Here is a 26,645-nt window from a genome sequence, read left to right as displayed (position 1 = left end):
GACGCGAGTCTCGTACAGAGGAACGCCTCTAGAAGACAACGCAGTTCGACCAGAACGTCTTTGTCGAAGCGTTGCACTGGGAGAGGAACCTGGACAACTTGTCCGCGGATGAACTGACGAGGGTTCTAGCTCGCGCTTGCGATACTGCGATGACGAGAAGGGCCAAGCATAAAAACACTAGGCCACCCGTCTACTGGTCGACGGAGGAAATTGCGGGTCTGCGTGCCGACTGCCATAGGACAAGGCGCAGGCTGCAGAACGCAAGGACCCAAGAAGAGCGAACGGAGCGTAGGCCACTCTTCACAAGCGCGAGATCGGCCCTCCGCAGGGCCATCAACGCAAGCAAGAGGGCACGTTTCGAGCAGTTATGCCGTGACGCCAACGACTGTCCATGGGGTGATGCCTATCGGATAGTCATGGGCAGAACTAAAAGTGGGAGTGCACCACCTGAAACCTGCCCTGAAAAACTGAGAGTCATCATCAATGAGCTGTTTCCACAGCACGATGTTACCGCGCGCTGGCCAACAGTCCCGTATGACTGGGATACCAGCGCCGAAGAGCGGATAACGGTGGAAGAACTTCGCGAGATCGCCAAGTCTCTCCAACCGAGGAAGGCCCCCGGATCAGACGGCATTCCGAACGTCGCAGTGAAGGCCGCGATCAGGGAGTTCCCCGATATCTCCCGGACATCGTTGCAACGATACGTGACGGAACGTGAAAACGGCAGAAACTCGTCCTTCTGCCAAAGCCGGGTAAGCGTCCAGGAGACCCATCGGCGTATCGGCCGATCTGCGGGATACAGCGGTTAAGGTCCTGGAGAAGGTGAATCAGAACCGACTTCAGAGATACACTGAAAGCGAGGGCGGACTCTTGGAGAAACAGTTTGGTTTCCGCCGAGGTCGCAGCACTGTAGATGCCATCCGCTCGGTCATCGAGGTAGCGGACAGAGCCAGGCTAACCAAGAGGAGAGGGCTCCACTTTTGCGCGGTGGTCACTCTGGATGTTAAGAACGCCTTCAACAGTGTCAGTTGGACAGCGATTGCGTCGTCGCTCATCCAAATGAGGATCCCGCCATATCTGTTTAGGCTTGTGGAAAGTTACTTCCACAATCGCCAACTGCAGTATATGACCGGCGAGGGTTTGCTAACATAAGAGGTTTCGGCGGGTGTTCCACAGGGGTCAATACTCGGCCCGGTTCTGTGGAACATCACTTACAACGAACTCCTACGATCGAGCCTCCCATCGGGAGCTGAACTCGTAGGATTTGCGAATGATTTAGTCCTCTTGACGAGAGGCTCCTCAACAGCGGAGGTTGAGCCACTGGCCACGGTAGCTATCCAGGCAGTGGAAAGCTGGATGTACTTGAGATGGTGCTAATCACCAACCTGATCTCACCCCAAACAGGTACCATTGCCGTTGGACCGTGCAACATCGTGTCCAAACGCCCAATCAAGTACCTAGGGGTGATGATAGATGAGAGGCTCAGCTTTACGAGCCATGTCGATTACGTGTGCAAGAGAGCGGCAATGGCCGCCGCCGCACTTACACGGATGATGACGAACTCCTCGGCCATCCAAAGTAGCAAAAGGAGGATCCTTGCAAGTATGACCACATCGATCTTGCGGTACGGAGCAGCGGCCTGGAGGCAGGTCCTGGGAAGAAACTGTTACCTGCAGCGACTTAGCAGCGTTCAGCGGCTGATGAACCTGCGGGTTATCAGCGGATACCGGACCATGTCGTCCGAAGCCGCCTTTTTTTTAGCAGGTGTCATGTCCATCTCGGTTTTGCTTGAGGAGGTTGTCTATTGCTACGACAACAAAGACACGCCCAATGTACGAGATCTCGCCAATGAGGACTCGATGTCCAACTGGCAGCAGCTGTGGGACAGCTCAACGAGAGGACCCATCGTCTGATCCCGCACAGCGGGAGCTGGATCGGAAGAAGGCACGGTGAAGTAGACTTCTATATGACGCAATTCCTGACTGGTCATGGATGCTTCATGAAGTACCACTACCGGTTTGGACAGTGGCTGGGCACATTGCCCAGATTGTAGTGGAGAAGAGGAAACACCTGAGCATGTGGTGTTTGTCTGTCCGAGGTTTGCGGTGGTACGCCTGTGCGCCCGATACGACTGCAGATAACGTTGTACAGAGGATGTGTGCGGATTCCAACACTTGGCATGCGGTCAGCGATGGGTTCACCGGGATCATGACTGCCCTGTAGAGGAGCTGGAACCAACGGCAGTCTGCGAACGGTGTAGGATGACTCCATCGACGGGGAGCATTTGAGTAGTGTGCGTCCGATCCCTTGATCGAAGCTACAAAGATAACGCATCACTTTCTGCGTAGCGGAGGTCAGGGGTGCGCCGTGAACGTGTGTAGGATATCCCAATGTCGAGGGGTATCCGAGTAGTGCCGCTTCCTAAGGGGGAAACTGCGGGGATAAGACTTTACCTTCTTCGTAGCGGACCTTGAGGGAAGAGGGTTAACCACTGCCGGGAAAACCCACGGGTAGAGAGGCCCTCGATGCCGGGCGAGCCTCTCGAGTCGGTGTAGGATGTCGTCGCCGTTGGAAACCATCCGAGTCGTAGCGTTCCAAGTCAGTGTGCCGTGACAGTAGACTGTCGAGTAGAGTGCGTCCGACCCCACGGTTTGAAGCTACAAAGATAAGACAACACCTTCTGCGTAGCGGATGCCGTGGATGCTCCACCTTCGGGGAGTATCCGAGTAGGACGGTTTTCAACGACAGAAGCTGCAGGGATAAGACTTGACCTTCTTCGCAGTGGAAATCGTTGGGAAAGGGTTATTCCACGTTCGGGGAATACCCACGGGTAGAGTGGCTCTCGACGCCGGGTGAGCCATTCGAGTCGAAATAGGATGACGTTTTCGTCGGGAACTATCCGAGTCGTTGCGTTAAGTCCCGCGTGTGTGCCGTGACAGGCGCGAGTCTAGGATAAGCTGCTCTTGATCAGGCACACGACGGGCAAGGTGAAACTTGAGTATAAGAGGTCGGGTCTCGAGTCGTTAGAGTCGGGTCTTGAGTCGTAAGAGGAGGGATCAGGCCCCTTATCAACAAGAGGAGGGATACAAGTGGTCATTTCGAGTCATTGCGAGGAGAGGTAAGATTTCAAGTCGTTAGAGGAGAGATCGGGCCTTGAATCGTTCAGAGTAGAGGTAAACCTCGAGTCGATGCGAGGAGGGGTCGGATCTCGAGTCGTTAGAGGAGATGTCGGTTCTCAAGTCGTTAGAGGAGAGTTCAGGCGTCGAGTCGTAGGGATGAGAGGTTTTGCTGAAAGTGGTCTCGTTAATGAGTATTGCCTTGGAGCGTATTAGCGCGAATAGACCTCCCACTATTGAAGCATAGTGTACTAAACAGTTCGAGGTGGAAACCAGGTCTGCGGTCCCAGGTGGAGTTTAGAGAGTAGGGGGTATACACGTAGTATATCATGAGTCTTCCCATTGTACCCATGGACCCAGAGTAGCAAACTAGGGGGGCGCGGTTGCTCGCCGTGCCTTGGAATACAATCCGTAAACCGAGATTTACCACCTGTGGTTACTAACTAAAAAAAATGGCTTATCTATCCTTAAATAACCAGTTTGAAAGTTTAATATTAAGAATAAAGTTATTGTACCTACTAAAGAAGCTCGAGTTCTTGCAAAGTTTATACTAAAACATCAAATCTGCAATTCAACACTCACTTTTCACCACAGACAACCTAAAAAATGTTGTTCTGCATGTAATGCGGCATTACAAACTAGCGGCAGCTGTTCAACGATTGTTACAAGAGGCCCCATTTGGAATGGGAATGGGGGGAACACATTCGATTTCACCGCCTTAATTTTCCCATCATTTTTACCAATCCCATTCGGCGAGCATCAATCAAACATAAACACAAACACCTGCACCGAAACCGTCTCGCTTCGACGTCGCCCTCGTCGTCATCATCATGGCATAGGTGTATGAAAATAGCACCACGAAAACAGCTGAAATGGAAAGCTTTTCCATTCTCGAAAGCTTCCTCTTATTTATTGATGACGGGGCTGAAGTCTGATCGAAAAAGCGGGGGCCGAACGAAACGCACCCCTTTTTGCCACGAGTTTATACCAATACGTGTGCTTATACACCCACATACACAATCATACATTAGTTCCCGTTTAGTCAGTCATCCAGTCGAGTCGAGTCAGTCAGTCGAGCATCATTCTTCATCAAATCGATTTCCGGTTTTTCCAAAACGGTTTTCGCCGGAATTGGCCCTTCACGTCTGTTCTGTTTCGCTTTGAAGCGAATTGGTTTTTGGTTCCAATAATAATAATAATATATGTAGGAGCTAGAACAAAAATGAAAAGTCGGAACTTTATTGTTGTTTAGTTGTTTCTGAAGGGGTTTAGGGGGGATAGCAAGGATTGGCACAGAGGATTTGAGAGGTAGATTTATTTTTATAACAAACATTTATGTATCTTTAAGCAAATAAAAAGCTCCAAAAATCAAACAATCAATATCTCATCACATTGCAATGTTATTCAATTAGAATATTGAATGTTCGGCCCAATAGCTACAAATTAGTATATAGTTATTTTTAAAACGTTTTCTTTTTCGTGACTTTTTTTTTATTCCTCCTAATTAAACCTTTAAACAGTTGAAACTGGGAAAAAAAATTAATATTGTTAATCCCTTGCTTGCTGTCCTAATTTTGACGGTCGCCATAAGACTAAAAACCACGTAGAATTATGTGGGAAGATAGAAAATAAATATACGGCGCCATATTACAGCTCGTAACAGTTAAGTGTAGCGCTCTGCATAAAATTACATTTTCGATAAAGCTGCGAAATATGAGCAGGTTTGCCATATCGGTGGATCAAGAGCATTCGTTTCGAAAACTTATGACAACCTTCGGCAAGGAAAGGCTTCGATGTTTGTGAGAGATTCGGTTATCGGGATGCGTAAAAAATTTATAGCACACCACCAGTAAAATCCTTTTCCACTCAGAAGATAATGGCGTCTAACAAAGCAAAAATGGAGAAAAAAATCTTACCACCAACGAATGGATAGGTATCCTCGAGAAAAACATCAACGCCATAGCTCACACGATTTGATCCATTCATCCCCCCATACTCGGGTAGGGTTTTCCATGGCTTTTCTTTAGTGCGAAAGCTGAACCCGAAAAACCAAACTGATTATTGCCATACACACAAGCTCAGGGACGACGACGCGTCTCTAACGCAAAAGCATATCCTTTGAGCACTGACTGGCGCTTGTTCTCCGTAGATTATGGCAAATTTTCCCCGGGACAAAAAAAGAACCCCCGGCCTTCCGGTTTTCTGTATCCTCAGACTTCAATTTCGCATGCGGACTGATATCGATAAGCCCCCGGTTCTTATGAAGCAACAATAAATCAATAAAACCATCCCATCAGAATCGAACCCAATCCCTCGTCCTCCCACCCACGTTGATACCTTTTGTCTGGGTGTGGGTGAAGTTGGACTCTGCCGGGGACACTTCCGGTCCCTTGCCATTTTTTTCTGGCTTGGAGCTTTTGTTGTGTTGGGACGCGCTTAGGAATTACCCTGTTGAACATGTTGTTCTTCCGGTCCGATGAGGAACCTTTTCTAGTTGAATCGAGTAGATGTGCCAGTTGGTTGAACTAAATTTGCTTAAACCTGTTGGCTTTGAAAGTGGCGTTTTCAAAAATTCAATGAAATTCGACACATGAATCAATAGAGTGTATGTTGATACCCAGGCGAGTAAATGTGCTAGTTTTAAATCTAATATTTTTATCTTAATTTTCGTTTTACAATCAATTTTGATCGTATTAACAATATTTTCAGCGATTAGCAAAATTGTGAATTTGGCTTACTTTAAGACCCTAACGATATCTCGTTTTTCGAATGATTTCAGAGCATCGTGAAGCCAAATTGTGTTCTCAAGCAAAATTTGTTGATGCTTCATATTGGAATCGTTGTGCGCTCAAAACATTCGAAATAAAGGGTGCTACGGGCAAAATATGGTCAATATCTATTTGACGTATTTCTTTCAATTCAATGAATTCAATGAACACCCCTCATTTTGAAGGAGTATGTGTGTAGAATGTTGCTCCTGTTTTGATTTTGGAATTCACTCTTCAGTTTTCAAAATGCCATCCAAGGAAGAAGAGCAGCGAAAATCCGAGCTACTCGCACGCAAAGCTGGCAAAATCGCAAAAAGTTGCCAAATCAACCGTTACAAATGTAATTAAAGTGTTTGGGAACGTTTGTCGACGGCCAGGAAGTCTGGATCGGAGGGAAATCGAAAACCAGAAGCCGCTAAGACGACAAAGAGAGTTGCCGGTAGTTTTAAGCGAAACCCTAAACTCTCTCTCTCAGAGATGCCGCAAATAAGCTGGGTGTATCGTCTACAACTGTGCATCGAGCCAAAAAACGAGCCGGACTATCGACTTACAAGAAGGTAGTGACTCCAAATCGCGATGATAAACAAAATACGACGACCAAAACGCGATCCCGGAGGCTGTACACGACGATGCTGACGAAGTTTGACTGCGTGGTAATGGACGACGAAACCTACGTCAAAGCCGACTACAAGCAGCTTCCGGGACAGGAGTTTTAAACGGCAAAAGGAAGGGGAAAGGTAGCAAATATTTTCAAGCACATGAAACTATCAAAGTTGGTTTGGCAAGCCATCTGTACCTGTGCTTGAAAAGCAGCATTTTCATAGCTTCCGGGACTGTCAACCAAGAAATTTATGTGAAAGAGTGTTTGAATAAACGTCTGCTACCTTTCCTGAAAAAACACGGTTGTTCCGTACTGTTTTGGCCGGATTTGGCATCTTGCCATTACGGTAAAAAGGCCATGGGGAGGTACGCCGCCAACAACGTGCAAGTGGTTCTCAAGGACAAGAACCCTCCCAACACGCCAGAGCTCCGCTCAATTGAGAAATATTTGGCTATTGTCAAGCGGAACCTAAAGAAGACCAAAAAAACTGATAAGGACGAGCAGCAGTTCAAGGAAAAATGGCTTTCTGCGGCGAAGAAGGTGGACACAAAATGGCTGTACAAAATCTGATGACAGGGATTAAGCGTAAGGCCCGGCAATTCGGATTTGGAAAAGCGGAATCCTAACTGAATATTTTTCCTGAATTTTATACTTATTCAACTTGAAAAAGAAATTTAATTTGATTTTTTAAATAAACGATTTCACCGATTTACACGCGTTTTCACTTTCCCAAACTTTGACCGTATCACTCTTTATGAGGTTACATTTGGCTTTTAAAAAAAGCAAAATTTCGCATAATTTTACTAACCAAGTATAAAAATTTGTGCTTTCATTTAGCTGTGTACCACGTCATGTCAAGCAAAATGAGAGCAAATTTGACTCTCAGGGCGTGCTATAATTTTGTCATAAAAGTGCTTGGGTAGCGCTGCACTACGGTTACCCCGTTATAATGCGTAGCGGACTGAGGGCTATCAAACCAGTGTTAATCCTGTCATTTTGCTACACGCGAACAGTTTTTTGGTTTAACTTCTTTGTACGAATAATTTCGACTGCAAAACTTGCTCGAAATCCAGTGCAGCGATAGTAAAGGTCACGCAAAGTGATGTATTGTATTGTAACGGTCCGATCTATGATCTGGCAATTGAAGATGGCTTGCACGTTGGATCATCGATTAACTCAAAGTATAATCAAAATATCTTAGGATAATTCTGATTTGCTTAAATCTGTATATAATTTGTTAAAATTTCCAATTATATGAAATCTGTATATATCTATGTTACCACGTGCAATCATAGCAATCCAATATTCGAATAAGGTCAGATCATAGCAATCAGGGTTGTTCGGTATTCGACTGAAAAGATTTCATTTCATTCTGTTATCACCATTGTAATATCTTATGATTTAAATACAATAATACTTATGCTATTTATCACGTATCGTGTATGTAAACACTAACGTATGGATTAATAATAAATAGCCGGGGTTTGGTAAGAGCGGGTCTCTTTTACCATATACCTGCTTACACTACAACACATCAGTGGATTGATACTACCTGAGAGAATTCCCCTACCCCTTTAAAGGTTTGGCTGTCAGTCAGTTTCATCGTTGAGAGCTGTAAAGAACGACGTTATAAAGTGGCGACGAGAAAAATTAGGTAGCGCGGAAGTGATTAAGTAAGTTTTTTAAGTGTTTAAAGTAACTGCGACTGCGGAATAATTTTTCGAATCACGGTCGAGAGTGAATTATTTGTATAACAGTGCGATTTAACCCCGACGGCAGGGAAAATTTCCGCATTAAAGTCGGTAAAAAAAAAAAGTTATCGCTTGAGTGGCGCTGCAGCTGGTTTTCGGACGGTGTTTCACCCGAGGGTTCATTTGCCTCGAAGATTTGTTGGCCCCGTTCCTGTGAACTGTAAGTAATAAAAAAAAAAGCGGAATTGAAAAGGAAGAAATAGAACAATTAACCGGCATTCCATCAGGCAAAACGATTACTGCACATTGTTCAGATTGGCCATTTTGTAGTTGCAGTATTGTTCTTTTGTGATCTTTGAATTCGTCAAAGTTACGCCATCACTGAAGTGAGATTGTCGTAGGGTAGTTGTACCTATAGTTGTTTGATGACAATAAATGACATTGTTTTTTAAAAATTGCTTTGAAATTAATGTTTCAAAAGTAATTTTTTAGCAAAAAGTGAATATACAGAAAAGCCAAAAGACAATCTAACAACCATTTCTACGTTTTCATCGAAATAATTAATTTTCTGTTTCTTCATTTATTTAGACACAAAGTGGGACTCCGTATTGGAGAAGCAACAACCCACATTCAAGTGAAATTTATCGGTCTTCTTCTCCGAGGTATTGTTGATTCGTGGTCGACAAGGGTCGAGCCAAACCACCAAAGAGTTCTTCATTCGGTAAGCTTAACTTTTTCATATTTGCTGTTTTTGAGGAAATATTACTCGGAGATCTTTTGAATTGAAATTTTCAACAAAACCGAAAGTTTATTGATTTTTTTGGTTTTTTAAAATTCTAAGAGATGGCAAACAACAATGCCGGTAATCTTTTGGCTCTAATTGAACCTTACAGAAGGGGGACTTCCTTTTCAAACTGGGTTGAAAGGTTACGATTTTGTTTTCAAGTGAACAATATCTCGGATATTCAGCGCAAGCCTTTATTATTCACTTTAAGCGGTCCGGTAGTGTTCGACGAGCTAATGCTCCTCTTTCCTAACGATCAATTGGCAAATGCTGAATACGATGATATGATAGATCGATTAAAACAAAGATTTGATAAGAAGGAAAGCTCTAGAATTTTGAGATTTAGATTCACAACCAGGGTTCAAGAACCAAATGAAACTTTGGAAGATTTTATTTTGTCATTAAAAATGCAGGCCGAGTTTTGCAACTTCGGGGACGCAAAATCTAGTATGATTTTAGATAGAATTATAGCGGGGGTCAGGGATGTCAATCTCCGTCAACGATTGTTAGTCGAACAAAATCTCACCCAGGAAATGGCTGAAAATTTGGTGGCAACCTGGGAGATGGCCCAAACTAACGCGTTTGCCATGGGTGGGCAAGGTCCCACAAGTGGTATTGGACGTTATGGTCAGGTGGCGAACCTAAGAGGCCCAGTCAAAAGTAGATTAGGTAACAGACCAGCCATCAGAGGCCCATATGAAAGCAGAAATTATCATCAGCAAGAAGGCTTCGAGGGTAGGCAAACAAGACGTTACACTGGGACAATTCCTAAAACGACATCTGAGAACTCATCTTATCAGGAGGACAAAAGAAGGAAGCCGGACTACAGGAACACTGTTTGCGATTTTTGCAAGATTAAGGGGCATCCGAAACGCAAATGCTTCAAATTGAAGAATTTGAAGAGGAAGGCGGTCAATTTTGTTGACAATTTGAATCCCGGCTGCGAGAAGGACTTGAGCGAATTGTTTAATCGTATGCGACCCAGAGTTTCAGATTCGGATAGCGATGATAGCGATACAGGTAGTTTTCAATGCATGCATTTGGATTCGATCAACGGAATTAGCGATCCATGTTTGCTGTCTGTTAAAATTGAGGGCAAATTCGTGCAGATGGAAGTGGACTGTGGTTCTTCGGTAACGGTGATGGGTATTAATCAATTTACAGCTCTTTTCGATAAAAAACTTAAACAAATTGATAAAAATCTGATAGTTGTGAATGGTTCTAAGCTGCGTATTGCGGGGGAAGCAAAAGTAATGGTTAGTTTTAAAAATATCGAAACTAAATTGAAAATTATTGTTCTTGACTGTTCTCATAGTTTCATTCCACTTTTAGGAAGAAATTGGTTGGATATTTTCTATTCTGACTGGAGAAATTTTTTCACAAATTCCTCCTTGATACAAAAAGTAAATTTATGTTCTTCTGACGAAGTTATCAAAGATGTTAAACAAAAATTTTCCAACGTTTTCAACAAAGACTTTTCTTCTCCGATTGTGGGCTATGAAGCTGAACTAGTAATCAATAAGGAAAAGCCGATTTTTAAAAAGGCCTATGACGTTCCTTACAGATTGAGGGATAAAGTATCTGAATATTTGGACAACCTTCAGAAACAAAACGTGATTACTCCAATTGAAAACAGTAAATGGGCCTCCCCGATAGTAATTGTAATGAAAAAGGACAATGATATCAGACTTGTGATAGACTGCAAGGTTTCAATTAACAAAGTGTTAGTTCCGAATTCTTACCCTCTTCCAGTTGCTCAGGATCTTTTTGCTAAATTGGCTGGTTGTAAAGTTTTCTGCTCTCTTGATCTGGAAGGAGCTTACACTCAACTATCTCTATCAGCTAGATCGAGGAGATATATGGTTATCAACACCTTTAAGGGACTTTTTACTTATAACCGTCTACCGCAAGGAAGTGCATCTAGTGCAAGCCAATTTCAATCGGTAATGGACAGAGTGCTAGAAGGTCTAGAAAAAGTTTTTTGTTATCTCGACGATGTGTTAATTGCAGGGTTGAATTGGGAAGATTGTAAACAAAAACTCTATTTGGTTTTAGAAAGATTAGCTAAAGCAAATATCAAAATTAAATTAAGCAAATGTAAATTTTTTGTGGAAGAATTAATTTATTTGGGTCACGTCATAAGTCAAAATGGATTAAGGCCATGTTCTGATAAAATTTTAACAGTACAGAGAGCTAAAGCACCCACAAATGTTAGTGAACTCAAATCATATTTGGGTTTGATCAACTTTTACAACAGATTCATTCCCCATTTATCTAGCAAGCTGTGTTATTTGTACAATTTGTTAAAAAAAGATGTTAAATTTGTTTGGGATAAAAATTGTGAATCTGCTTTTACAAAAAGTAAGAATGCTTTGCTTTCTGCTGATATCCTAGAATTTTATGATCCCAATAAACCTATTGTAGTGGTTTCTGACGCTTCTGGTTATGGATTAGGAGGAGTAATGGCACATATAGTGGGTGGGTTTGAAAAACCAATTTGTTTCACATCATTTTCATTGAGTACCGCACAAAAAAAATACCCTATACTTCATCTTGAAGCACTAGCTTTGGTCTGTACAATAAAAAAATTTCATAAATACCTATATGGTCAAAAATTTCAAGTTTTTACGGACCACAAGCCTTTGGTCGGAATATTTGGCAAAGATGGCCAAAATTCTATTTATGTCACAAGACTTCAACGCTTTATTTTAGAACTTTCAATTTATGAATTCGATATACAATACAGGCCATCTGCTAAAATGGGAAATGCGGATTTTTGTTCGAGATTCCCACTTAATCAATCGGTTCCTGATGAACTTGATGTTGAATTTATAAGAAGTATAAATTTTAGCAAAGAAATTCCGATAGATTTTATTCAGGTGGCTACTGAAACTCAAAAAGATTCGTTTTTATCGACCATTGTTTATTATATGAGGAATGGTTGGCCAAAGAAAGTAGATCAGCAGTTAAGTGGTTTTTTTTCGAATCAAAAAGATTTAGAAATTGTCAACGAATGTTTACTATACCAAGGAAGGGTTATAATACCGCAAATTTTCCAAAGCAAAGTTCTTAAACTATTGCATGCCAACCATGCAGGTATAGTAAAAATGAAACAACTGGCGAGATGCACTATATTTTGGGTTGGAATAAACAAAGATATTGAAAAACTGGCAGCTAATTGTGATATTTGCAATAGCAGGGCTATAATACCTAAGAAAAAAATTGAATCTAAATGGTCTCCTGCTACAAGACCATTTAGTAGATTGCATATAGATTTTTTTCACTATTCCAGCCACACGTTTCTTCTGATCGTTGATAGTTTTTCAAAATGGTTAGAAGTGATCTGGATGAAAAACGGTACTGATACTGGAAAGGTGTTGCTAAAACTAGTGGAATGTTTTTCAAGATTTGGACTACCAGATATATTAGTGTCAGATGGGGGCCCTCCTTTCAACTCGCATGTTTTTGTTAATTTTTTGGAAAATCAAGGAATAATGGTTATGAAAAGCCCACCATATCATCCAGCCAGTAATGGTCAGGCAGAGAGATTGGTCCGTACCGTTAAGGATGTTCTAAAAAAGTTCTTCCTTGATTCAGAATTCACACAATTGAATTTGGAAGACCAAATCAATTTATTTTTGTTTAATTATAGAAATTTTCTGACAAGGGATGGTAAGAGTCCAGCTGACAAAATACTTTCTTATAAACCAAAAATCATGCTTGACTTAATCAATCCTAAAAGACATACTAAATTTCAAAACAATCACGCATTAACTAATGATGTACCTAACAAGGTTGAGGTTTATCCAAAAAGGGTGGTGGTTGATGCTCTGGATGAACTAGCTGAAGGTGATGAGATTTGGTATGAGAACCATAATCCTCACAATCCAGCTAGATGGATAAAAGCAACGTTTCTAAAACATTTTTCGTCCAATACCATACAGATACTTGTTGGAAACGCCAAAGTAATGGCCCATCGGCGTCAAGTCCGAGCAACTAATATGGAACGTCAAGTATTGAGGCCAAACGTTGGGACGAGTAGCACTGGAACAACTAGAACTACGATAAGCGAAATACAGAACGAACCTGAAGAAAGACCTCAACCGGTGCTACCCTCAAGGAAACGGAAACAACAAGAGTCGCTGGCAAATCCCGGAGACACTCCTGAGCTACGAAGGTCAAAGAGGGCTAAGAAGCAGAACAAGGATGATATTTACAGCTATTGAATGAATTCTTACAAATTGCATTATATAACTAAATGAATTTATACTTTGAGTTTTTATCCTGAATTACAAATTCTGATCGATAATTGTTGATCGAATTTTTTTTTAAGAAAAAGGGAAGATGATGTAATATCTTATGATTTAAATACAATAATACTTATGCTATTTATCACGTATCGTGTATGTAAACACTAACGTATGGATTAATAATAAATAGCCGGGGTTTGGTAAGAGCGGGTCTCTTTTACCATATACCTGCTTACACTACAACACATCAGTGGATTGATACTACCTGAGAGAATTCCCCTACCCCTTTAAAGGTTTGGCTGTCAGTCAGTTTCATCGTTGAGAGCTGTAAAGAACGACGTTATAACCATTTGAAGAATAAAGTCATTTCAACAAACTCTCTTTGTGAATACAATATTTGGCGACGAGATTTTCAAACCCACACCTCAAGATGTTCAAGTCCAACGAAGGAGAATCTTCTGGCAGGCGAATGGAGGAAATTTTCCTAACCATTCTGGAGCAGAACAAGCAATTTTCTGACCAAAACTGACGGATGATGGCCCTAATGGAAAGTTTCAACATTCAAGAAGCACCCAATCGGGCAACTAACAATCCGGAGCTGGTTCTAGAATCCCTTGCATCCAACATCAAGGAATTCCACTATGATCCAGAGAACGGACACACTTTCGATCGCTGGTTTCAAAAGTATGAAGACCTGTTTCTCCAAGATGGTGCAAAGCTCGAGGATGCGGCAAAGGTGCGACTTTTATTGCGAAGTTTACACGTAGGTGTCCACAACCGGTACCTGAATTTCCTGCTTCCGAATCATTCACGTGATTTTCAATTCCACGAAACCGTTCAAAAGTTGAAGCAACTCTTTGGTACACGTGTTTCATTGTTCAGCAAACGGTACCAATGCTTCCAGCTCACCAAACAGGTTGACGAAGATTTCGTAACCTATGCTGGAACCGTTAACGAGCGATGCGAAGACTTCGAATTGAGTGCCATTTCTCCTGATCAGTTCAGATCTCTCATCTTTACTTGTGGTTTACGCTCTTCAAGTGATTCAGACATCCGAACCCGGCTACTATCAAAGTTGGAAACCGACGCGGGAGACTGCAAGCGAATCTCCTCGAATTCTTAATCATCGAATGCCAGCGCTTGCAGAACCTGAAGCATGACACGGCCCTGGTTGAACAAAAATCATCGACATCAACATTTGTGTGTGCAGTCAAACAACAAAGACATCAGTCGAAACAATCCACTCAAGATCAGCCGAACGTCAGCAAAGCTTCAAATATTCCAAGGACCCCGTGTTGGCAATGTGGTGGAATTCACCACGTTCTTAATTGTTCATACACCACCCACACCTGCGAATCCTGTGGCAAAGTCGGCCATAAAGAAGGGTATTGTCTTTGCTACACGGCAGCAAACCCCAACAAGAAGAAGCAAATGATAAAGAAGGCAACCATCAACAGGATTTTCATAATCAACCATGTTGCCGAATCCCGACGTAAGTTCACCAACGTTACCATCAATGGCAAAGTTGTTTGATTGCAATTCGATACAGCATCTGACATCACTGTCATTTCAAGGCGTGTCTGGAACAAACTGGGATCTCCAAAGCTTCAATCAACTGATCATCAAGCAAAATCAGCATCCGGAACAACACTGCACATTTCCGGAAAACTTCAGTGTCACGCTAGCCTAGAAAACATCACCAAATTTGCGACCTGTTACGTGACAAGCCAACCGAATCTCAACTTATTCGGACTCGACTGGATGGAGCTGTTCAATCTTTGGTCTCATCCGCTATCATCGATTTGCAACCAGATTCAGTGCAACCCCAGTGCAGAACAGTTCAAGCCCGGAGATAAGGTGTATGCGAAACATCACTCAAACAACAAGTGGAAATGGTTACGCGGAACTATCATCGAATCAATCGGAAATGGCAATCACATGGTACTACTAGATCAGCGGCGGAAGCTGATCCGATTTCATGTTAACCATCTCAAGCCTTGCCAAACCATGATTGAAGAAAGCCCCGAATCAGCTAGTGCACTCACTATACTGGTAGGTAGACATGTTTGGATTGGAACCCCTTCAAGATTCTGTGCGGTTACCAAACGAGGTTCAACCAGTCCAAAATTTACTACCGGTGGCCCAAGTTCCTGTTGAAGCGAGAACTCAACCTATACATGATCCAGAGAATGACGTTCCTGTAGGTATTCACAGCCCTGTTCCTTCTAGCCCACCACGAGATGAAAATTTTCATGACGCTGTTGCTGATCGTGGTTCATCTTCAGAGGTTTTCATTCCTGTATCCATCGGTCGGCCTCAACGAACACGAAGAATCCCTTCTAGATTTCAATCAAATCTATTCTTAGATTAGAAGGGAAGAAATGTTACCACGTGCAATCATAGCAATCCAATATTCGAATTAGGTCAGATCATAGCAATCAGGGTTGTTAGGTATTCGACTGAAAAGATTTCATTTCATTCTGTTATCACCATTTGAAGAATAAAGTCATTTCAACAAACTCTCTTTGTGAATACAATAATCTACAGAATCTTGGTTTGAAAATTTAAAAAAATCTGTATGATTACCGTAAAATCTATATATGTGGAAACGCTGGCTGTGAGTCTTTGAGTCATAAACCGAGAGACTTGTGAACAACACTCTTAAGACCAAGACTATTAAGACCGGGGTCAGCTCGGGGGTTTCAGGCCGAGTGGATTTTTGCTGAAACCCTTAATCACCAAGCCCAGGGTTTTCAGGTTGTTGCGGCATACATTACCTACACAAAATAGTTAAACCTAAAAATAAGAAACTTGAATTATTACTGAATTACACATTACCTCACCTAGAATTATACTCACCTTGGAACAAAATTAATATTTCACCTACATTATACTTTCCGTGTACACTTACCTTAAATACCTACTTACCTTGGTACTTACCATGAATTCTGTTATACTGGCACCCCTGAAATGAGAAATGTCAAAGTTAGGGAAAAAGATGACACACAATTATTTTACACTCGTTGTGACAACATCAACCAGTAGAGCCTAGAAAAAAGTGAACTTTCTGGAGGTGATCCGAACCTGCCCAGTAGAACCCATCCGTCCCGAAGAACCAGCTGTCGGCGTAGGACCACATCGGAGGTGACCGAGAACCACAAGCCGGAACCACAGGTGATTACCAAGACATTTTTTGGTGCCGAAACCCGGGATAGCAGTTGCACTACCAAGTCGACCACCACGTGGCACTACATTTTGTCGGTTTGTGGTCTCAGAACCACGAAGATCCGGTCCAGCATCTGATCTTACGGAACACTATCGTTGCGACTGCTGATTCATTCGTCATCAGGCAGTCATTGTCGTCGGTTTCATCGTCAGCTCAGCTGAATTACCAACATCCGGAGATCATCATCACCTTCAGCACTGTCGATTTCATCAAAGTGCAGTCGTCATTAGCCCGTTCGTGTTGCTGAGCTATCAACATCCAGCATTCGTCGTCGTCGTCGTCAACATCACTAGTGGGCCAGCCTCTCCATTCGGTGGCAGAAAATTTGAGGCATATTCTACGTCAGCAGCACACGTGAGGAACCGCATACCGAAAGTGAGGTTAGGGTAAGGTGGTAGCAGCACATGCAGGTACGTGAGACTTACTTTTAAGAAGAATTTGAGCAGTATGACGCCACCAAAGAAGGCGAATAATAAGTTAGCCAAATTGAAAACCCTTTATCGTCGGCGGACAAATATTTTGGGTTCCGCAAATTTGATCAAAACTTTTAATGATTCTTTTGATCAAAGTAAAAGTGAACAACTGCCCATTCGCATATTACGTTTAGATGCTTTGTGGCATGAATTCGAAGAAACACAAGAGGAAATAGAAGTGTTGGAAGATGCTGAAGAAGAATTCTTGCAAGAAAGACAAGATTTTCAAACACTTTATTATGAATTAAAAGCATCATTGCAAAGTAAGATTCCTGCCCCACCACCCTTACCTACCTCAACCCCTGCTGCATCTTCAGCTGTTCCCATTTCTTCAAGTGTTCGTTTACCGGAAATTAAATTAAAGGAATTTTCCGGAAATCTCGATGATTGGGTATCCTTTCGCGATCTTTATGTCTCTCTCATTCACTCAAGTGTGCAATTATCAGCGGTACAGAAAATGCACTATTTACGAGCTACAATTTCTGGTGAAGCAGCTCGAATTATTTCTGCGCTTGAGATTACTGCCAACAATTATTTGGTAGCGTGGAATCTATTGAAAGAACGTTATGAGAAACCTAACCTGTTAATAAAGAGACACATGTCTGCCTTACTTTCCGTTCCTTCCTTGAAAAAAGAGTCTGCGCAAGGGCTTGCAGATCTTGCGGACGAATTTGATCGCCATGTATCTCTGTTGGATAAACTCGAAGGCGCTGAGAACCACTGGAATTCATTTCTTATCGAACGATTGAGCCAATGTCTTGATGCTGCAACACTTCGCGAGTGGGAAACATTAGTATCAGCCTTTGACGAATACCCTCAATACCATCAACTTCTCGAGTTTATCCACAGAAGATCGCGAATAGTACAAACCCTAAAGCTCTCCCAATCGGCAACTACCCAATCCGAGAATAAGCAAACGAAATCCAGATCAATTGTGTCACATGTCGTCTCTGATAATGCGCCCAGGTGTGCCTGTTGTAAGCAAGCGCATTTCCTGTTCCAGTGTGAACAATTTCGAGCACTTTCTCCTCAACTTCGTTTTGAACTTGTCAAAAAGAATGGCCTTTGCATAAACTGTCTAAAGGGAACACATCAAGCCAGAAATTGCTCCAGCGGATCCTGTAAAAGTTGTTCGAAGAGGCATCACTCGTTGCTACACCTGCCTCCATTTCCGTCGGCTTCTGGTTCACAACCAGCAGCATCTACTAATCGACCTGTGCCAGTTCACAATTCCGCTGAAGCAACTTCGTCGCATTCGTGCCAAATGTCGCATCTCGTACCGAATTTTGCCGAAAGCAATCTGTCCGAACAAAATTCGTCTGCCTCACCACCTGATCCGTCGTTTCCGTTATCGTCGCGTGTCGATCCTTTCCCAACGCCGTCGGTCGTTTCCGTTGATAATCCTCCCTCTACCGCCTGCCAAAGTGCGGAAATAAACACCCAACTACAGCAGTCAATCGTGATCTTGTCAACAGCAGTGATAAAAGTGAAAGATGCAGAAAATAAATACGTTTTTGCCAGAGCATTGCTCGATAGTGGTTCTCAACCTAGCTTCATTTCGGAAGCCCTCTGTCAGAAACTACGTTTGAAGCGGAACAAACTCAACTCGCCAGTTAGTGGAATTGGGCAATCCATCGTCAACGTTCGCTATGGTGTTACATTAGCCATTGCGTCACGTTTTGAAACTTTCGCTACTCAATTAGACTGTCTCGTACTGCCAAAGCTTACCGTCTCGCTACCCAACCATCACATTGACACCTCTCGCTGGAAGATTCCAAAACATCTACCGCTTGCAGATCCGCAGTTCAACATTAGCCAAGGTGTTGATATCATCATTGGAGCTGCTTTGTTCTTCGACCTTCTTCAACACCAGCAATTTTCCCTTGGTTCCGAGTTTCCGACGCTACAGAAAACGGTCCTCGGATACATCGTTTGTGGCACTTTGAAGCAGCCAAATGCAGAGCCTAGAGAACTGCAAGCATGCCACATCTGCGTTGACGATAGCCTCGATACTCAACTTCAGAGGTTTTGGGAAGTCGAAAACTTCGATAACGGTAAAGCTCTTACTCCTGACGAACAACACTGCGAAGATCATTTCAAAACTACCGTTTCCCGTGACGATACAGGTCGTTATATCGTTCGCCTTCCACTCAACGAAGAGAAGGTCTCGATGCTTGGCGATTCATACACCGCTGCTCTTCGAAGATTCCAGCAAATGGAAAAGAGATTCGCTATCAACCAAGATTTGCATCAGAGCTATTCAGCTTTCATGGCAGAGTACGAGAGTTTGGGTCACATGGAGTTGATTCGCGTCGCGCCGCGTAGCCCACAGTTTTTTCTTCCTCACCATGCCATCCAGCGTCCAGAAAGTACGACCACCAAAACACGAGTGGTATTTGACGGTTCCTGTCGTGGAGCAGCCGCTCTGTCGCTCAACGACGCTCTCTACGTCGGACCAACAGTTCAGCCAGCTCTTTTCTCCACTGTCGTTAGTTTTCGCCTGCCATTGTTCGCCATTACCGCCGATGCAGAGAAAATGTTCCGGCAGATTTGGGTCCACCCTGATGACCGAAAATTCCAGCAAATTCTTTGGCGCAGAAGCCCAACTGACCCAATCAGCACCTACCAGTTGAAAACTGTTACTTACGGTCTTGCAAGTTCGCCATTTCACGCTGCTCGTGTGCTTAACCAACTCGCTATCGACGAGGGAAGTCGGTATCCTCTTGCCGTACCTGTGATTCAAAAGGGCACATACGTAGACGACATAATTTCTGGACACGACGACCACGACACGATGATAGAAACCTGCAAGCAACTAATGGAAATGTTGAAGTCGGCAGGTTTTGTTCTGCGAAAATGGGCGTCAAACTACAAAACAGTTCTCAGCGGCGTTCCGGAAGAGCTCTGGGAGACATCAACAGAACTAGAGCTCGATCGTTCTCAAGCAGTCAAAACCTTGGGTTTGTTATGGTTTCCCCAGGAGGATGTCTTCAAGTTCAAGATCCCTGCTCTCCCAGACCTTGAAATTGTTACCAAGCGTATTGTGGTTTCTGAGATGTCTCAGCTATTTGATCCCCTTGGACTTTTGGGTCCTGTAGTCGTCAACGCAAAGATGTTCGTCCAAACCCTCTGGGAGGCTGATCTATCGTGGGATTCTGAGCTTGCAGAAGAGTCGGCACTATGGTGGAGGAAATATCGTAGCGACATTAAGGAGCTATCATCATTACAAATCCCTCGAAGAGTTTTGCGGAACACACAACAACAATACACGATCCACTGTTTTTGCGATGCGTCGCAGAAAGGTTACGGTTGCTGCATCTACATTGTATCATCTGACGAACAAGGCCAATTCCACTCGCATCTTCTCACCTCAAAATCTCGTGTCGCTCCACTTCGTGGTCAATCTATTCCTCGCTTGGAGCTGTGCGCAGCTCTTCTTGGCAGCCAATTGGTTCACAATCTGCTAACGAACACAAGAATCACCGGATCCGTAACATTTTGGACGGATTCAACAGTCGTTCTTCACTGGATCAATTCCCGATCTAACTGTTGGAAAGTTTTCGTCTCCAATCGAGTTGCAGAGATTCAACGTCTTACAAAGGGTTCCAAATGGAGGCACATATCGACGGAATTGAACCCTGCTGATCGTATTTCCCGAGGAATGCTCGCAAGCCAGATCCTGCACGACAAGCTGTGGTGGCATGGTCCAGAATTTCTTTCCTCCCCCGTCGAAATGTGGCCGGAAGGCGTTGTATCGATACCATTTAAACCCGAACTGGAAGTGGAAATGCGTCCAATGGTTTCTCTTCACGCAATAGAAGAAAACTTCAACATCTTCACTCGGTTTTCGGAGCTAGCAAAGTTATTACGAGTCGTTTCCTACTGTTTTCGCTTTCGAAAAAACTGCAAACTGCCGGAAAATGAGCGTATTCCATCATCCTTGTTGCCTGAAGAAGTAGACATTACGCTCAAGTCCCTCATTCGAATCGCACAGCACCAGGAATTTCCCACGGAAGTCCGTTTGCATAGCCATACCAAGTCTGGCAATGCTGTCTCACTCGCCTCGAAATCGCCACTCAAAAATCTGAATATTATGATGGATGAATTCGGACTTCTTCGGATTGATGGACGTTTAAAAAATTTGAATGCACCGTTCGATACTCGCCATCCAATTTTGTTGCCGGCAAATCATCAACTGAGCTTGTTGATTGCTAGATCGATTCATCTGCAGACACTTCATGGAGGACCTTCACTTCTCCTTGCAACAATTCGCCAACGTTTTTGGCCACTACGGGGTCGAGAGTTAGCTCGGAAGATTGTACGCCAGTGCGTAGTCTGCTTCAGGTGCAATCCTACAACTACAAACCAAATCATGGCACCTCTACCATCTGTACGCCTAAAACCAGCCCGAGCTTTTACCTATTCAGGAATGGACTACTGTGGGCCGTTTTTCGTTCGTCCGCTGTTTGGGAAAGGTGCGTCGGTTAAAGTTTACGTTGCGTTGTTCGTCTGCTTGGTGGTGAAGGCCGTGCATCTCGAAGTCGTCGCTGACTTGTCGACCGTCGCGTGCATCAACGCCGTCAAACGTTTTGTCGCCAGTCGTGGCCGCGTTCTCGAATTGCACTGCGACAATGCAACCGCTTTCGTCGGGGCGGATCGCGAATTGCGTCGACTTCGGAAGGAGTTCCAGCAACAATTCAAGTCGAAGGAATGGGGCGAATTCTGCGCAGGACACGGCATCATCTTTCGCTTCATCCCAGCCCGCTCACCACACTTTGGTGGCCTCTGGGAAGCCGGAGTGAAGTCCTTTAAGTATCATTTTCGTCGCATAATGGGACAAAAGGCTTTCTCAATGGACCAACTCCTGACCATCGTTGCACAGATTGAATCTGTATTGAACTCTCGCCCACTCATTCCTTTAACCGACACTCCGGACGACCTCTCATCGCTTACTCCTGGTCACTTCCTCATTGGAGAACCGCTCGTCTCAATTCCCGAGCCCGACCTTCTTCATCTGTCGCCTAGTCGAATCACCCGTTTGCAGGACATGCAACGTTCGGTTCAAGATCTGTGGCGCTCCTGGTCGAGGGACTATGTAAGCCAGCTTCATCAACGCAGTAAGTGGAGACGCCAAACTTCGGACGTTCAACAAGGTCAACTGGTGCTACTGAAGCTCGACAACTACCCTCCACTTCAATGGCCTCTTGGTCGAATTATCCAAACCATCACCGGTTCCGACGGACGAGTACGCGTTGTGATGGTCAAAACGGCGTCTGGCGAATACAAGCGAGCGATCACGGAAGTCGCAGTCCTACCAATTGAGACCAGCAACGGTGAGGGTCCATCAGCATCAACATCGATCAACGACGTGGTCTGTTGAAACGGATGGTTTCAACGGCGGCCGGCATGTTGCGGCATACATTACCTACACAAAATAGTTAAACCTAAAAATAAGAAACTTGAATTATTACTGAATTACACATTACCTCACCTAGAATTATACTCACCTTGGAACAAAATTAATATTTCACCTACATTATACTTTCCGTGTACACTTACCTTAAATACCTACTTACCTTGGTACTTACCATGAATTCTGTTATACTGGCACCCCTGAAATGAGAAATGTCAAAGTTAGGGAAAAAGATGACACACAATTATTTTACACTCGTTGTGACAACATCAACCAGTAGAGCCTAGAAAAAAGTGAACTTTCTGGAGGTGATCCGAACCTGCCCAGTAGAACCCATCCGTCCCGAAGAACCAGCTGTCGGCGTAGGACCACATCGGAGGTGACCGAGAACCACAAGCCGGAACCACAGGTGATTACCAAGACACAGGTCAAAGGGCTTTGGGGCTTTTTATTATTTGTTTTTTTTTTGGCTGAGGGTTTTCAAGTCAAAGGCGCTATGTTTTAGGGTCATCTGATGAAGAATCATAAAGTGCAGCACAGCAGATTTCACAATGTTCCATTTATAATGACGCTTATAAAAAGCTTACGTCTACGGAAAATGGTGTTGTAAGGTATGTAAAAAAGAAGACAATGCTTTCCAAAATCTTAATATCCAATATCAACTCAACGTGTTTATCATTTTGGTTAAGTCTGACTAGTGTGTCGAACTGTTGTATAAATTCAAAAGTTGAACAGTTCCAACGGATTTTCTGCCTCCAAATTAATGAATTTTTATTTGATTTAAATTTCAAAGAGTGAAAGTTTGAAAAAAATTTGAAGGATCTTTAAAAAAATGGGAATTAATACGACCATGACCTAGACCTAAACCAAGACCTAGACCAAGACCTAGAAGGGAGTTTACCGGCCGATGGTCTGCAAATCGGGAATCTGTATTCAGAGTCTTAAGGCCTAGAGCTTTAAGAATGGGGTTCTAAAGACTTAAACAAAAAGCTAGACGTGAGTTTTCAGGCCGAGGGTTTTCAAACTAAAGCGAAGAGTCTTAAAACTGATATTCATTAACTCGGCCTGGAGTCTTCATGCCATGAGTATACTTCCCAAGAATTTTTAAGCGATCCTATTTAGACTAAGAGATCAAAAAGATACTGAAATCTTATTCACCTGGAGGTACTGACTCGTAGTCTTCAGGCTGCCGGGCCAAGAGTCCTTAAGATGAGGATCTCAAAACCTAGATTTATTCACCCTTCAAAATCTTCTAAATATGGGCATTTTTAACGAAAATCTTTGAAAGCGGGGTTTTTAGGCCGGTGTAGTTATAAGTTATTTCAGGTCGTGCGTTTACAAGCCATTTTTTTCTAAGCCAGGGGTATCAAGGCCTAGAGTCTTAAGAGTCTATGTTTATTACCCCGGAGTCTTCAGGTCTTCTGGCTGTGGGTCTTCAGCTCATGAGCTATTAGGCAGATGATCTTTGAGCCGAGAATCTTAAGACATATGTCCATATGCCCGAAGTCTTCAGGTTGTAGGTTTTCAGGCTGTCGATCTTTAGACAACGGATCTGAACTCTAAACCGAAGGTTTTAAGGCCGCGAGTTATAAGAATGAGAATCAAAAGACCTAGGCCTTCAGAGGAGCCTTCACACCGATGGTCATCAAGCCGAAAGTCGGTAGACCTAGATGCAATAAACTGGGGTCTACATGCCATTGATTTTCAGGCTTTAGGACTTCATTCTGAAAGTCTTTGAATCATGGCTAATGTATACTAAAAAAACATTTTTTTCAAAATTATTTTAATCTTTTTCCTCAATACTAGTCTGGAGTATTTATTTTCATTTTTGTGTCTTACTAATATCGATCCACTGACTGTAATACTAAAGGTCTGGAACCACCTTTTCAATTGACCACTCACATACATATGCTCCTTTCTCTCTTTCACCGAATTGCTGTAAATAATCCAACCACTTTTACCGCAAAACCTCCCCAAAACCCTAAAATTGGTTCCAGAAATAACAGGCATCGACGAAGCCAAAAATTTACGATAATTCTCTAACCAGGTGTGAATTTTATTAACCCAATTCATTCGAACGCACCGAGCATGGCATGGCCCAGGCCATTCTGCGCGCAAATCTTCACTGGCTTCACCTTCCTATTCCGCCCTCAACACCGGAAATGGACGACGACGACGACCCGTGGAAATTATGACCCATTTTCCGTTTTGGCTTAAGCACAGTACATACACTCCCATCATCTGAAAACGTTGAGATACGAACGTTCGTTGGCTTGGCTTCAACTCGACCGCATAACATTACCTGACCGGCACAACATGGTCGGAGTGGCAAAATTCTTCCGGTACCATGCAGGCAGGTGGTAACCGATCCTCTCCGATGGGTATCCGGTCCGGTACGGTTCCCAGAATGGCCATTCGTTTTCCCCTTTTTTTTGGCTTGGCTTCACGTGTATACTTATGTGGGTGTAAGTCGTGTTGATCCTAAAAAGGCCTACATTTAGAGGGAATCTTTTTTTTTCTGCTGGCGAGGAAAGTTGCAACGTGCACGAGATGAAAATTATACCTGCTTGATTTCGTATAACATGGATGAAGCATAACATGAAATGATACATTAAAGTTTCAAATTGGTACAATTGTTTACTGGAACAGAATAAATTCGGAATTAGAATTTTTATTTGTGCGCACCGATAGTTTAAGAATAGATAGCAGCGTGTGCATTAAAAGTTAGAATTTTCAGGATGGCGATTAAGTTCTGTGAATTTATTACGTAAATAAGGTAAAAAAAAAGGTTATTTAAATAACAACTCGGCGACTGGCCTTCCTGCAGTAAACTCGAACATTCAAAATGGCGGAAAAAACATGGATGTAGACAAGTACATTATTTAGGGTGGCAAGGGATATTTCGGAAAAAAATCGTGATCGAATTTAACAAACCGACCATATACAATTTAAAGACCGGCCCAAAACACTGACCTGTGCGAAATTTCAGCCCAATTGAACTTGATTCAGCGATTCCTTAAAGTTTCTGTTTTTTGACCCTCAAAAATCACCAAAGGGAGGATCAAGGGAAATCGGGAAATCGAAATTTTTATTTTGATGTCAAATTAGGCTGGAACAAATATCAATTTCTTCTTTTGTCACCCCCCCTTCGAAATTTCCAAAATCCGGAAAGGGAGAATAAATAAAGTTTGAAGTATTTTTAGTAAATTTCATAAAAAAATCAAATATCCAAAAGATTACAAGACCCAGAAACAAAATTTTGGAAGATGGAAGTTAATTCACATTTTGTAATCTTGATTTTATTGAATTTTTCGATAAAAAAATACTTGATTTATAGGTTTTATGCAATAATATAGTATGCAATTTGGTTGCATACAAGCTTTCTTGCAATTTATTCCAATTTATTTGTTTTTCGCATTATTTTTTATCTCCCCCCCCCCCCCCCTCGCGATGCTCCAACTCCGAGTGACAAAAGAAGGATTTGAAATTTGTTCCGGCCTTACTTAGAAATGCATAAAACGAGATCTGGTGATATCTAGAAACAAAATTTTTGCCTTAAATCGCCTACTGGGACTGGCATAAAAATTAAATATTCTATTTTCCGAAATTCCTTTGATGGCTAAAAAACTAAGTCGATTTTTGACATTGTTTTTCGAGATATCACCAGATCTTGACGTTTCATGCATTTTTAAGTAGTTTGGCATCAAAATAAAAATATTCTGAGTTTCTTTTGGCCCTCCCTTCGGTGATTTCTGAGAGTCAAAAAACCGAAACTTTGAGCACTTTGAGACACTTCTATATCAAATACGATTGTGCAGAAATTTTGCTCTGCTCAGTACTTTGGGCCAATCTTCAATACATCTCTTCTTCTCTTGATAACTTTTATGTCTATTTTTGGACCACCCTAACGTATTATCTGTTATTATGAGGTGAGATTATTGTAACAAAAAAAATATTTGAAATCTAGTAATCGGTTCAAATCATCCATTGAGAATATCGATCTTAAATCAGGACTAAAATAAAGGTCTTAGGTTTGTTACCGAGATCAGGCATCAGAATCAGAATTTAAGATCAGACTTCAAGATCAGCCATAGAGTTTAGAAGATGGATTCGGGACCCAGGATAAACATCAGGATCAGAATGAAAGGCTCCAGTTTCACGATAATAGTCCAAGCTGCGGATCAGGAAATGAGATCATAATTACGATCAAAAATCGATGTCCAGGATCTTGGACGATTTGGGATCACGATCCAGGGTAGAAATCGGATACTAGGGTCGTTATACACGATCAGGATCCGGATTTAGGTTTAAGATTCAAGATCC

General features: G+C 42.8%; 2 protein-coding genes across 6 annotated transcripts in view; both read left to right on the top strand.

Moving 5' to 3' along the window:
* LOC129748550 (G protein-coupled receptor kinase 1) overlaps positions 1-26,645 on the top strand; it is a 538,704-nt gene that overhangs the window by 168,726 nt on the left and 343,333 nt on the right. The window lies entirely within an intron of this gene.
* On the top strand, positions 7,877-13,540 carry LOC129748549 (uncharacterized protein K02A2.6-like). Its single transcript, XM_055743203.1, has 2 exons — positions 7,877-8,396; positions 8,765-13,540. The coding sequence occupies exon 2, from the start codon at positions 9,020-9,022 to the stop codon at positions 13,184-13,186; it is 4,167 nt and encodes a 1,388-aa protein (XP_055599178.1). The 5' UTR covers positions 7,877-8,396; positions 8,765-9,019; the 3' UTR covers positions 13,187-13,540.

Source organism: Uranotaenia lowii, chromosome 2, assembly GCF_029784155.1.
Source record: "Uranotaenia lowii strain MFRU-FL chromosome 2, ASM2978415v1, whole genome shotgun sequence".
Taxonomy (NCBI): domain Eukaryota; kingdom Metazoa; phylum Arthropoda; class Insecta; order Diptera; family Culicidae; genus Uranotaenia; species Uranotaenia lowii.
Note: the sequence above shows the minus strand (reverse complement) of the source record. Positions and strands in the feature narration are given on the sequence as shown.